This window comes from Syngnathus scovelli, chromosome 9 (genome assembly GCF_024217435.2).
Source record: "Syngnathus scovelli strain Florida chromosome 9, RoL_Ssco_1.2, whole genome shotgun sequence".
In the NCBI taxonomy this organism is placed as follows: Eukaryota; Metazoa; Chordata; class Actinopteri; order Syngnathiformes; family Syngnathidae; genus Syngnathus; species Syngnathus scovelli.
In genome coordinates this window covers 16123703-16136126 of record NC_090855.1, presented here as the reverse complement: position 1 = coordinate 16136126, position 12424 = coordinate 16123703, and the positions used below count along the sequence as shown (strand labels likewise).

Here is a 12424-nt window from a genome sequence, read left to right as displayed (position 1 = left end):
ATCTGGACTGATAGTCAGTATGCTTTTGCTACAGTACACGTGTTTGCTCAGCAGTGGAGCAACCGTGGCATAACTTCTGCAGGGAAGCCCGTCACTCATTCCACATTACTGACTCAACTTTTGGACGCTGTCCAGCTGCCTTTAAAGATAGCAGTTTGCAAATGTGCTGCTCACACTGCGTGCTCTGATCCTGTTTCTCTCGGTAATGCTTTTGCTGACAAATCCGCGAAGGCCGCTGCAGAAGGCCTGCTCCATGTCCTCTCGTCTCTCACGGCTCATGATTCGATGTCACACATCCCCCCTGATGTGTTGCTTGACATGCAGTCTCAGAGCCCCTCCCAGGAACGGCTCTCTTGGGAAAAACGGGGTGCAACTAAAAACACTGTTGGTCATTTTGTGTGACCTTTGGGCAAACCTGTCTTGCCTCGTAACTTGTTCAAATGGGCTGCTATTTCGAGTCATGGGGTCACCCATGTCTCGACGGGGGGTATGGTGAAACAAGTTGAGGCTATTTATACAACATACAGCTTTGCAGCTTTTTCAAAACAATTTTGCAGAGCGTGTTTGATCTGTGCTAAACATAACCCACAAGGCAATTTAAGACCTCAGAGAGGGAAATTCCCGACTCCATTGTATCCGTTTCAGACAATACATATGGATTATATCCAATTACATAAATGTGAAGGGAAAGAATATTGTTTAGTCATAATAGACGCATTTTCTAAATGGGTAGAAACATTTCCTACCAAACATGCTGATGCACTCACAGTGGCAAAAGCCTTATGCAAAGACATCATTCCAAGATACGGTATTCCGGAAACAATTTACAGCGACAATGGTCCACATTTTGTAAATCAAATAGTGCATAACATTGGGAGAATGTTCCACATAAATTTAAAAAACCATTGTTCTTATCATCCACAATCAGCTGGCCTTGTTGAGAGATTTAACGCGACTATAAAAAACAGATTAAAGAAATGTATGGAGGAAACCAAACGACCATGGACTCAGTGCTTAGACCTGGTCAAAATGTACATAAATATTACAAGTACAACAGGGCTAACTCCCTATGAAACAATGTTTGGAAGGCCTTACAGGCTTCCTCAGTTCAAGAACACATGGGAGATCCCCGAGGAAGCCACGTTAGCTGATTACATGAGAAAAATGTTGGAACGTCAAAAGAATCTAACCAATAACAGATTTTTGGGGGCTCGTCCGGGATCTCAAAAGACCTATTTGAGGGTTCCGGCCGACTTTTCGACGCAGGACAAGTCCTTGGCCAAGGCATATAAAGAAACCCTTTTCACGGGGCTGTCTCGATCAGTCGGTTGGACACCGGAGTGGTTGACGAGATCATCCGAGGAGAAGGCCCAGCAGACTGTGAGTACGAATCTTAATTCTGTTGAAGTAATGAAAGTGCAGTGACAAGAGGTCACTTAAAACCTTGACAATTCTAGACCCTATCAAGTGCAATTAGAAACAGTAAATTCCGCTGGGATGTTGGAGTCCCCTGACTGATAAGTCAGTTAAATTCCATGGGAAAGCGGACCCATCTGTTTTCTAAAGAAGTACAGGTAATTTGGAGCAGTTAAATTCCGCTGAGGTGTCGTGGGGCCTCCTAGTTAACCTTCCTAATGTGTTAGCTTTCTGCTGCCATCTGTGGCGTTTTTTCTTAACTCTTGTTTAGCTGGTTTGGCTTCTTTATCCATGAAAAGATAGGTTTTATATCTACTTTAAGAAAAAGGCAAAAATAAGTTTTTCTTACATAATAGGAAGGTTAAAGAGTTTAGATTATGTTAAGATCCACGGGAGGGCGGACTCCCCTGCTTGCCTGTGGGATGATAAGAATGTGCATTGTGTGTGTATGGTTTGACTGAGAGTGATCTCATTTGAGCTCTCCTTTATGTAAACAGTGGCTTTGTGTGGAAGCAGAGGACAGGAGACTTACCACTGAATATTTTACCACTGTCCTGTGAATTAAGTTGGCTTTAGGACACTGTAGGTGCCATTCAAATTGCCAACTCCGTAAACTAAACAAATAAACCATGGGGACAGCAAATAGCAAGCAAAAGCCGCTGCCCCGACATGAATTAAAATGCAAAGATTGGAAATTGATGGAAGAAGTTGACCCCGAAAATGTAAAATATCTTGACAAATGCATATTTTGGACAGAGGGGGTTGCATTATGCGACGTGGCGGTGGCGAGGCTCTCCGCACTTCAGTTGCTCCCCCCACCCTTGTTATCAGCTGGGAAGATTGTCATGTCTATGTTGTGGGCCCGTGTGTTTGTTTCTGTGTATGTTTGTCTTTGTGTATCAGTTCGTTATAAAGGATGGAATTGCGTTAAATTGGTGCACGAAAGCGGTGTGCTAGACAATGGTTTATCAGATTTGCATTGTTAAATGTAAAAAAATAGAAATGATAGAATAAACTGAGGGTTGTGGTCAGAAACTCGTCCAACGAGGAGAGTGCCCAGCCCTCATAAAAATGTGAGAGTAAGAGAGAACATACATTGTAGAATTGGATAAAATTAAATTATGATTGCAGATTTTAAATTTAGGAGGAATTATTGATTGGTTATGACATAAGACTATACAAGGACACATGTAAGGACAAGTCAAAGATTTGAATCACTTGGAGTTAAAAACAACATTGCAAGGGGGGCACTTTTTATCAACAGAACACCAAGTAAAGTATTAAGTAGTGGGCATTCGTGATTGGGATTGAATTAAGGATAAAATTAGGTCAATGATTAGAAATCAATGGTGCTCTACACAAAAAGGCTTAAATTTTAATGGGGAAATATTTGGAGTACTGACCCCCTCTCTGCACGTTGTTGGTTTACATAGGTCATGGGCCTAGTTTATTTGGTTTTGATTGTGGTTTGGGTTTATTTTGTTTATTTTTAAGGTGTTCTTGTTATTCTCTTATCCCCTGCATTACAAATGTCTTCTTGATGCAGATAGGTTAACAGGCTGGGACTTTAGTGAGGAGATAATTTGTCGATTGATGGGGGTTAGTAATTGTCCAAATTCTAGTCACATGTTTTGAGGGACCACAGCAACAACATTATATTAAATTTGCAGGCCATTATTTAGTATGATATGACGGTGTCTAGCTAAGTAGACTGTTCTAAAAAAAAAGAAATGTGAGAGTGAATGAGGAGGTTTGATTTGTAATCTGACATTTGGGTCCCATTTTTGAAGAGCATAGATTGCTTTTGTTTGTTTATTTTTAAAGATATGTTTAACAGTTTATCTCGGTGCAGTAAGGATATAGCAATTTTGCAAGACTTAAAATTAAAAATTAAAAAGCAAAATTACATTCTCATTTTCCCAGATGTGAGGGAAATTGAAAGATAAGGAAGACAAAGAAAAGATAAGAAAGAACTTGCTGTTGCACAGACAGGAAGATGATGACACAGTGTCAGCACGAGCTCGCTTAAAAACCGCAGCTGAGAATGTGATGAATGGAGATGAGAAAAATGATCAAATTACAAAGACAGATGTTGACAAAGCGAACCATCCTTTCCGTCTTTGTACCCCAAATTAAACAACTCATTGCTTCCTATAATTTGAGAGGTGATGAAGTACAACAGGTTTTCATGGCATCCTTAACCAAACATTGGGCAAGCGTTAAAGACACCTGGAGTCCTTTTGATCTCCAGGGCCGTCCATTGGAATATAACGAGGTGCCATTACAAATACAAATTGACCAACTATTGCAGGATAGAAATAATATTTCAACGTAGAGCAAATTACACAGACATTGGCCGAACTAAACAAAGAGAAGATGAGTTGTTTGAAGACTTTAGACACAGACCAGAAAGAGTGTTCAACTGATGTCTATGATCAACAACTCAAAAATGCTCTGCATGCAAATTTGCAGCACCAGCCGCCAGCCAAGGAGCGGATTGCCCGTTGTTTGCGCAACTTGTTTTCGTTTTTGTAGGTTGTCGATTGCGTTCGTGGAAAGTTGTGTTGAATTTACAAGAATATGTTAACCCTTGCCCTTTTGGTTTTTATAATGAATTTATTGATGACATGGTTTTCAGGACATGATCCACGGGCGCCAGGATTCATTTTATGACTGTTTTTATTTTGATACTTGATGTCTGTGTAATTTTTGTGCGTACAAATGTCCGCTGTCAGCAGGGCTAGTATATGCTCACTGACAGGAGTGCGATGATTTTTGTTTGTGTTGCCGAGTGTGTGGTGGACAGTCAATTTTCAGGGACTTGGGGTGACGGTACCAGGGCCCAGATGAGAGCGAGAGGTTCCGTGGGCCTGGCTACGTTGAGTGTGGTGATGAGGGGGGACACTTTGCAGGTTCCTTTTGATACGTAATAACACATTGGGTGAAGGTGTCAAAAGGGGGAGTGGTAAAATAGAAATGGGTAAGTAGATTTCAATTTTTAATTGTGAGATTCAAAGTTTTTTTCCAAATTCACTTGTTTTTTTTAAGCTTTAACAGGACATGCCAGAATTCAACAAGCAGTGATAAAGAGCAGAAGAAGCAACTTGAAAGAAAGGGAGTTAATGGGAGACAACAACGTGGAATGGGTGCAAAGCGTGGTAACACTCTAGTGACAATAAGGTTTAAGGTTTTTTAATGACAAAGCACGAAGGACAAATCATACAGCGATTAGGGAATGGACTGTGGCACAATACACAGCAAAAGTTTGGAAGGTCATTGAATGTCGGAAACAAGGAATAGGGGAAATTTCTGAACGTGTGACTGCATTAAAGCTGCTATTACAAGACAAATGTTTAATTATACATTTTAGGACAATTAGTTTGCATAACGAATATTGAAAGGACTTGAGTAGTTGTACTATTTTGGAAAGATTACATCAGCGTTGTTTCAGAATGATGACTGATTTGAACAGTGAGGTGGCTCGGACATAAGACACGAACAATAATGTGAATAATGTGGATCTGCGCCTGAAATTAACTAGAGCTCCTGATGATTTTTGTCCCATGAGCGCTTTAGACAGCGATTCGTGTCTCAAGCTACTAGGAGCATCACTGTTTGTGAAAATAGTAACAGTCTCACCAGCCGTAGCATTCTGCGCAGCCATGGTGATAACAACCAAAATTCCCAAACACTATTTTTACACCCCCAATTTCAGTATATCCGTCTACAGTGTAGTTATCTATCTTGATCTCACCCCTGTTCAGTGCATGCCTAATGTGAATATTTTGGCTATGCATGATCCATTGCAGGTATTGAATAGCGTCATGCGAAAAAGCTTTGTACTGATGCATATAGTTGTCTGAAGGTGTAATGGCTTCATATAGCGCGAAAAACTTTCATGTACGCAGAGGCTATTGTCACAGCATTGAATGGGTCTGTTCCAGTGGCTTCAAAAAACTCACTCCTGAATTTCCCACAGCCCTGCATTAACAGGTCAATGTCATTCTCGCAGTAGGCTATCGCCTGCAAAATCAAACACACCGCTAGCTTCTTTGGCATACCATTCATCGAACTTAGCTCGTTGAGAGGGTGACATTCGTTCGATATCGTAGTACGCAGGGTCAGGGTAACACTCCACGTAGTTTAGATGTTCTAAAGAGCTTAATTTGTGTGGAAAATAACCCTTTGATTTATCTTCAAACCCCAGGGCCTTAGGCATCGCACTTAGAGGCATCGTCAGGAATGAGAGCGAGTCCATGAATCGAGATTTTGTGTCTAAATCGACAAATGACAGAACTTTACTCCCCTGCATCAGACTGTCAAGTTTGATACATAGTTCAAGCATTCTCCTTATCAAGATGTATGAATCAAAACCTCTCGCATTATGTGCAACAAATGTCGTTTGTTTAAACCGTGGGTTTCGAAAAAATCTAAGAAATTCGTCAACACAATCTGTGCCAAACGACTGTTTCTCCAGTCTATTTGATTTACAGCAGATACGAAAAGGTTTGTGTAAACCATCTGTATCTACATAGGTTTCAAAATCGTAGTAGACTACATTTTTGCAAGGTGGTTGAGGCTTGATGGGCTGAATGTAGCACATGTGGGGATTCAGCAAGGCATCATCTTGATTTAAGATTTCATCACACACTGCACATTTTTTAACAGGGTAACAATGCTTAGCACCGGTACCATCAGCTTTCACATAATATTGCAGACCACATTGCAAGCATTTTTTGTATGAGGTGCAGTTGCTCACACGATTCGTCGCTCGAAACTCTTTATGTTTGGCAAAGCATTCCTCATTACGGCAAGTTTTGTTACAATCGAGGCAGATAACATGTTTAAACCGCCGTTGTTTACAACGCGGATCGAGACAAATGTTACAGTGTCCTTCACAATGGTGTTGTTGCCAGTTCTCATGCCCCTTGTAGCAATGTTTGCAAAAGAACGCGTGACCAACAAATGCCTCTATAGCTTTCACGCCGTAGTAATGACCCTCTAGGCGTAAGACAAATAAAGCGTCTTCGTCTGTTTTGGGGTAATGTGTGTCGAAAAAAGTCAAGGGGCGACAGTCCTCTTTTCAGTACATTATAGTTTTTTTCTGTTTGAGGACTATTTCAAATTTATGGACATCCCCCAGACTCACAGGTGTTTGACAATTCAACCCCACACTCTCATGTAAAGGCCATGCCTGTCGTGTGGCCTCTTTCGTTGTTAGTGTGTCATTTAGGAGATAAGTTAGTGAGAGAGCAAAGCATAGATGATTGTCTTCATTACGAGGTATGTGTAAGAGTCGTTTTTTCAACCTCAAAATTTCTTTGTTGGTACTGTTCACCAGCCTGCGACGCATTCCACCACGCAATGGAGCGACTATTTGTACAATAAGCTCTAAGCTCTCATTGGCCAGAAGCTCTGCATTTGATTGGGCTAAATGCTCAAGCATGTCTGTTACACAATCTCTGATAGAGTTTATGTCACTCGTTTGCTGGTAGATATGAGCCCTATCATTACCACCCACTAACTCAACCTGAATCACATCGCCTGGTTGTGCTAGCCTATCCACCTCCTGCATAACATAATCTATTTTATCTTCAATCTGGAGGTAAAAGGTTGCAAAATCATTGATGTTTGCTTGCGCTGGTATATTTAACTGGCGCCTTACCTCGACATTATTGAAATGCAGTCTATTAACTACAACAGAACCACCCTGCTGATCAGTTATTACAGAACCGCTGTTAGGCTGGTGAGGCATGTGTTGAAACGCTGGTGTGCTGTCATCAATAACATCTATTTCATTATCCATTATAACAGAGCAGTTGTTAGGCTGAGGAATGTGCTGAAACGCTGGTGGAATATCATCAGTTATTACAGAACCGTTGTCACGCTGGTGTTGAAATGTTGGTCTGCTATCATCAATAACAGCTGGTGTGGAATCGACAGGCTTAATGGTCAACTGGTCAACCAAAGGCTGCGTATTTAGATTTTTGATCATGGCTAGCAATTGATTAGGAATATCAGGACTGAGACGTCCGCTGTTATCATTAGCTTGGTTATTTAATTCCGCTATCATGTTTAGCAATTGTGACGGGATCGGTGTAGGACTCTGTCTACCTTCATTCAGACTTTGATTGTTCAGATCATCTATGACAACTTGTAAATGGGTAAGAATATCAGGACTGAGGGGGCTTTCTCCCACGATATAGCATTGTTCACATTGTAGAGAGCCGTGAGCAGATCTGATATTTGACTCGTAGATGCATCGGTTGATAGCAAATCAATATCGGTGTTAATGCTCAACAAATCTAGCTCAGGTGTATCACTTCTTTGGTTTGTAACCGTTTCACAAAATGGTTGCAAATCTATTTCATCAATGTTTGTTAGGAAATCTGACTCCACTGACGAGAGGTTACAATGATCCATTATATTTCTTTTTTTAAAAAACACAACAGACGCAACACGGAATAGTAAAAAGAAATAAAAACAGACCTGTCTTGATTCAGCCAAATTTGTCAGGATGCGTATAACCCTAAAACATTCTTGTAATCGACTTTTGTAGATACAATTACCATCGCACTTTACTGGACGCCTCCTATTCTTATGGTGATGACCCTTGCGTGCCGGCTCAGGCGGTGGTTGGATGGCTCGTGTTGTAGACGGCTGCCCTCCTCCTCCTCCTTCCTCTTTGAACCCCTCGCCCTGTGTCATGACGCTTAACTATATTAAGATATTTAAAATCAGTTAAACCGTTATAATACCAAAAATAGCTAGTTGAATGATAACATAGAAAGAGGAAAAAAAATAGAAGGGAATACCTCTAACTTTGTCGACTCGTAATGGTGGTTCACGCCTTCGTATGCAGATAAAGCGTCCGCCAATTCTGTGTCCGTGAATGCTTCCGGCTCAACCTCTATTTTCGTGAAAACTTCCTGTCGGTCGGCGTGGGGCATGAGTTGATTGGTCTCAATGGTAGCACGTGACTCTGATGCGATTGGTTCCGCTGGCTCTGATGCGGTTGGCTCTGCCGGCTCTGGTATTTCAAAATGTCGTCCAGAGACATCTACTAGAGTCTGTGTTTCGAAATCAGCTTGTGTTGGCGGCTCATTTTTTTTAATGGCTGCGGCTACGAGATCTGTTACATACATAAAATAAATCACAAACTAATAGCATTTATATTAGCTACCATAGATGAACGGCGGACTCACCGTAATCTGATAAACTCCACTAAAGTCGTCGTCAAAGGGTGCATGAACATCGGCAAAAACGATGATATCTGCATGACATCACATAAACATTACATTATGTTTTACAAATAACCCTAGTGTATTATAATAAACCTGATGTATTATTATTATTATTATTATACTGATAAAATAGTAACATTACTTACCTTTAACCATCTCGAAACAATATTTGGCGCACTCCAACTCCGTTGATCAGAGCTCATGCACTGGCTTGTCTTCTCAAAATGATCGATGGTCATCCGTCCCAAACTAACTTCAAACTTGGCGGAGAAAAGGCCATGCCTATGGGGTCATGTGACGCGAAAACACTCCGCTATAGCTAATGATTGTGACGGCGCTTTAATGACTCGACTCTCAGAGCCGACTACGACCCCGAAAACTCAAACTATTGAACGGACCCCACTAACTATTGAATGTCAAATTAGGTGCACCAACATCTGGCTGCTATAATACATGCCTCATACATGTCCCCATCCAAGATGGCGCCAGCAAGCCAAAATGGCGCCAGCCAGCCAAGATGGTGCCGCCTCGGCTGGCGCTGCCTCGGCTGGCGCCGCCTCGGCTGGCACCATACACATTAGCATATACATTAGCATAACAATACCCCATGCAAGATGGCGTCAGCCAAGATGGCGCCGTCTCAACTGGCGCCATCTTGGCGCCGGCTAGACTGGCAACAAACTCATTAGCATACACATTTGCATAACAATAGACATCAAAGGTTTATACATTCTATGCCTCCTACTGACTGCTGGGATAGGCTCCAGCACACCTATGACCCTAGTGATGACAGGCGGTTGAGAGAATTAATGAATAGTTCATTTAGAACAGTAAATACTTTGTAGCCTAAGACATAGCAGTAAGGGTGGTGAAACGTATTAAAATAACCACCAAAACCTTGTATTTTGAACCAAATCAATGATATAGCAATAATATTTTAATTTATTATTATTATTTTATAAAAAAATAAATGCGTACGAAAATTAATATAAATAGTATTTTTCAATAATGGCTTTCAGTACAGCAAGAGGGGATTAGCCCTATGCCTAACCATGGAATAATCTGGTGCAGTACCGACTTTGACCAGAGGTGGAGCAAGAGAGTGAAAAGTAAAAAAAAAAAAAAATAGGTGCAGTACCGGATTTTGACCATGACAGCAGTAGAGAGCAAAATGTGTGTGAAATTCTGGTTAAAATTTCTCAACTTTAGGTCATTCTGAGGACTTTTCAGGAAAATCATAGGGTGGCTTTTCCATACCTTTTGGAGTTGATTTAGAGCAGTGTTTCACACTGGTGTGCCGTGAGAGATGTTCAACTGTGGCGCAATATGTATATATATATATATATATATATATATATATATATATATACATACACACATATATATATATATATATATATATATATATATATATATATATATATATATATATATATATGTGTGTGTGTGTTTTACGTTGTTATATGAGTTAGTGTCCCCCAAAATAACAAATGTCGGCATAACGTTTTTTTTTTTTAATCAACCTTTTATTCAAACACATTCGGAATAATAACACCATCATCTATAGCCCAACAAATACAAAATTAAAACATCAATGTCGGCATAACATGTGTTGGCCGGTATAGCAGCAATGCTGTCTGTCACTCACCCGTGAATCTTTGCGAACGACTAATCAACAGCGAGCGATAGATGGAGGAGACTTTACGAGTCAGTGACGTAATTTCCCGTCCACGAATGAGACGAGTCAGTGACGCAACTTCCTGTTCAGTGTGTGTGTGTGTGGGGGGGACGATTTGTTGAACGATTTGTTTGAACGAATCTTTTGAATGAACTTTTTCTAAAGATTCAGTTCACTTAAAAGAACTGGAATGCACATTACTAGTTACTGTGTGCTTTTACTAACAGTGACACTATGACGGCTGTGGTGCGTTTTCTGTCTGATGGAAATCAGAGCATGTAGTTCAACAGGAGAACCTGGATTGTTCATTTTTCACCAACGTAAAATACACAGTCAAGTCGAGACACCTCGACCGTGATAGCCACTCAGCCGCTGTCAGAACAGCAGAGCGTCTTTAAAAGTGACTTTGTTCTTAATGTCGCAATATTTTATAGAGCTAGTCTAAAACAGTAAACAAAGCCATATTGATTCTTTTGGATTTTGACCACAATCACTTTCAATAGTTTATTCCTTACACTGTCTAAAACCTTTTTTCAAAAACTGTCACTTTCATTTACAAAAGAAATACAATTTAAAGAATAGTTACATTTAAAGAATATGTAGTATTTATTTTTATTCAATTATTCAACTCTCCATACATATATAGGAATAGAACTTTACGTCTTTTGTTGTAATATAACTGATTTTAATATAGAAGCTGGTGTAACACTTAACAGATTTTTGTTGGTGGTGTGCCTCCAGATTTTTTCCAATGAAAAGGTGTGCCGTGAATGAAAAAAAGTTGGGAAACACTGATTTAGAGCATGACAAAGTGAGGACCGGCCAAAATGTCCTCACTTCGCTAAAATGTCCTCACAGTGTTGGTCTATTTACTCATGCCGGTCCTCACAATGCCGCAAGTACAAACACACACACACAAACACACACAAACGCACACACACACACACGCACACACACACACACACACACACACACACACACACACACACACACACACACACACACACACACGGCGGTCAGGCGACGGACCTGAGCAGAGCAATGGCAGCATGAGGCCGACAGCGGCGCGCACGCGCACGGAGATCCCCATTCCAAAGGCGGCGGCGCCGGCCACGCCCAGCGTGCCGTATACACACGTCCACAGCGGCGCACCTTCCAGGAAGAGCGCCGTGGCGCCGTAGCATGAGGCCAGCACCAGCCCCACTCCGAAGGCCAGCAGGCTCCGCCCTGCCGCATGCAGCTCGCCTCGCAACTTCCTGCGCTGCCGCAACCCGGGCGAAGACATCGACGACGAGGATGGAGCCCTTTGGCGGGAAAAAATGATCAGGCTATTTGTAGTGGCGGTGCCATCCGCAGATAGATACAAGCTCACTCGGCGCACTTGGATGTGGTCAGAGAAATCAGCAATTCAATGATGCGCTTGGCCGACAGAAGCTTTTGTCTACATGTGATTCTGCACCGTTTGTGTTCAAGTATACTTTGCTCCAAGTGTAAAATTACGACTCAACTATAAATGCCTTTCCTTATTCCGTCTCTGGTGTTTCCCATGACACGTTATCATTAAGCTAGTGAGAGCCTTCCTTTGCCGTTGGATGATGGCTCCTGTTAAGACCAACAACAAAAAATGTCGTTAAGTCAGTTCACTTGTATCTCAAGACGCTTTGTCACACCCGCTTTTTCTTCTTTAACAGTCAAACCTCTATATATGAATTTAATTCATTCCAGGACCTACTTCATATGTTGAAATAGTTCTATGTAGCAGGTCGCTGATGACACATCCACTTTCATCTCATTGTCCGTTTTGATGTTAGTGTCAAATTTCTCTGTCTCCTCAAAGCTTCGTAATAGCACTTCGGATCCGCGAGGAGGAGGTATGTCAGATGCTCCGGGGACAGAAGGTCAGGAAGGCACCAGGCCCAGACGGCGTGTCCCCCTCTTGCCTGAAAGTCTGTGCTGAACAGCTGGCACCCACCTTTACACGGATCTTTAACCGTTCCCTGGAGCTGTGTGAGGTGCCCTCGTGCTTCAAAAGCTCCATCATCGTACCGGTGGCTAAGAAGCCCGCCATCACATTATTGAATGAGAC

The 12424-nt window shown here is 41.6% G+C and overlaps 1 protein-coding gene across 5 annotated transcripts in view; it reads right to left on the bottom strand.

Moving 5' to 3' along the window:
• The window catches only part of dcst2 (DC-STAMP domain containing 2), a 70976-nt gene that overhangs the window by 37390 nt on the left and 21162 nt on the right, over positions 1–12424 (bottom strand). For 3 of the 5 annotated variants that reach the window (XR_011087443.1, XM_068651929.1, XM_049729765.2), the window contains one exon: positions 11368–11642. The exons of 1 other annotated variant lie outside the window; for it this stretch is intronic. Coding sequence is in view for 2 of the 4 variants with exons in the window: in XM_068651929.1 (XP_068508030.1) it covers positions 11368–11642 (275 nt within the window). In the remaining 2 variants the exon portion in view is untranslated. Of the gene's footprint in view, positions 1–7985; positions 8134–8231; positions 8549–8621; positions 9949–11367; positions 11643–12424 lie in introns of those variants that run through there. One more of the 5 variants, XM_049729767.2, reaches the window with a different exon arrangement.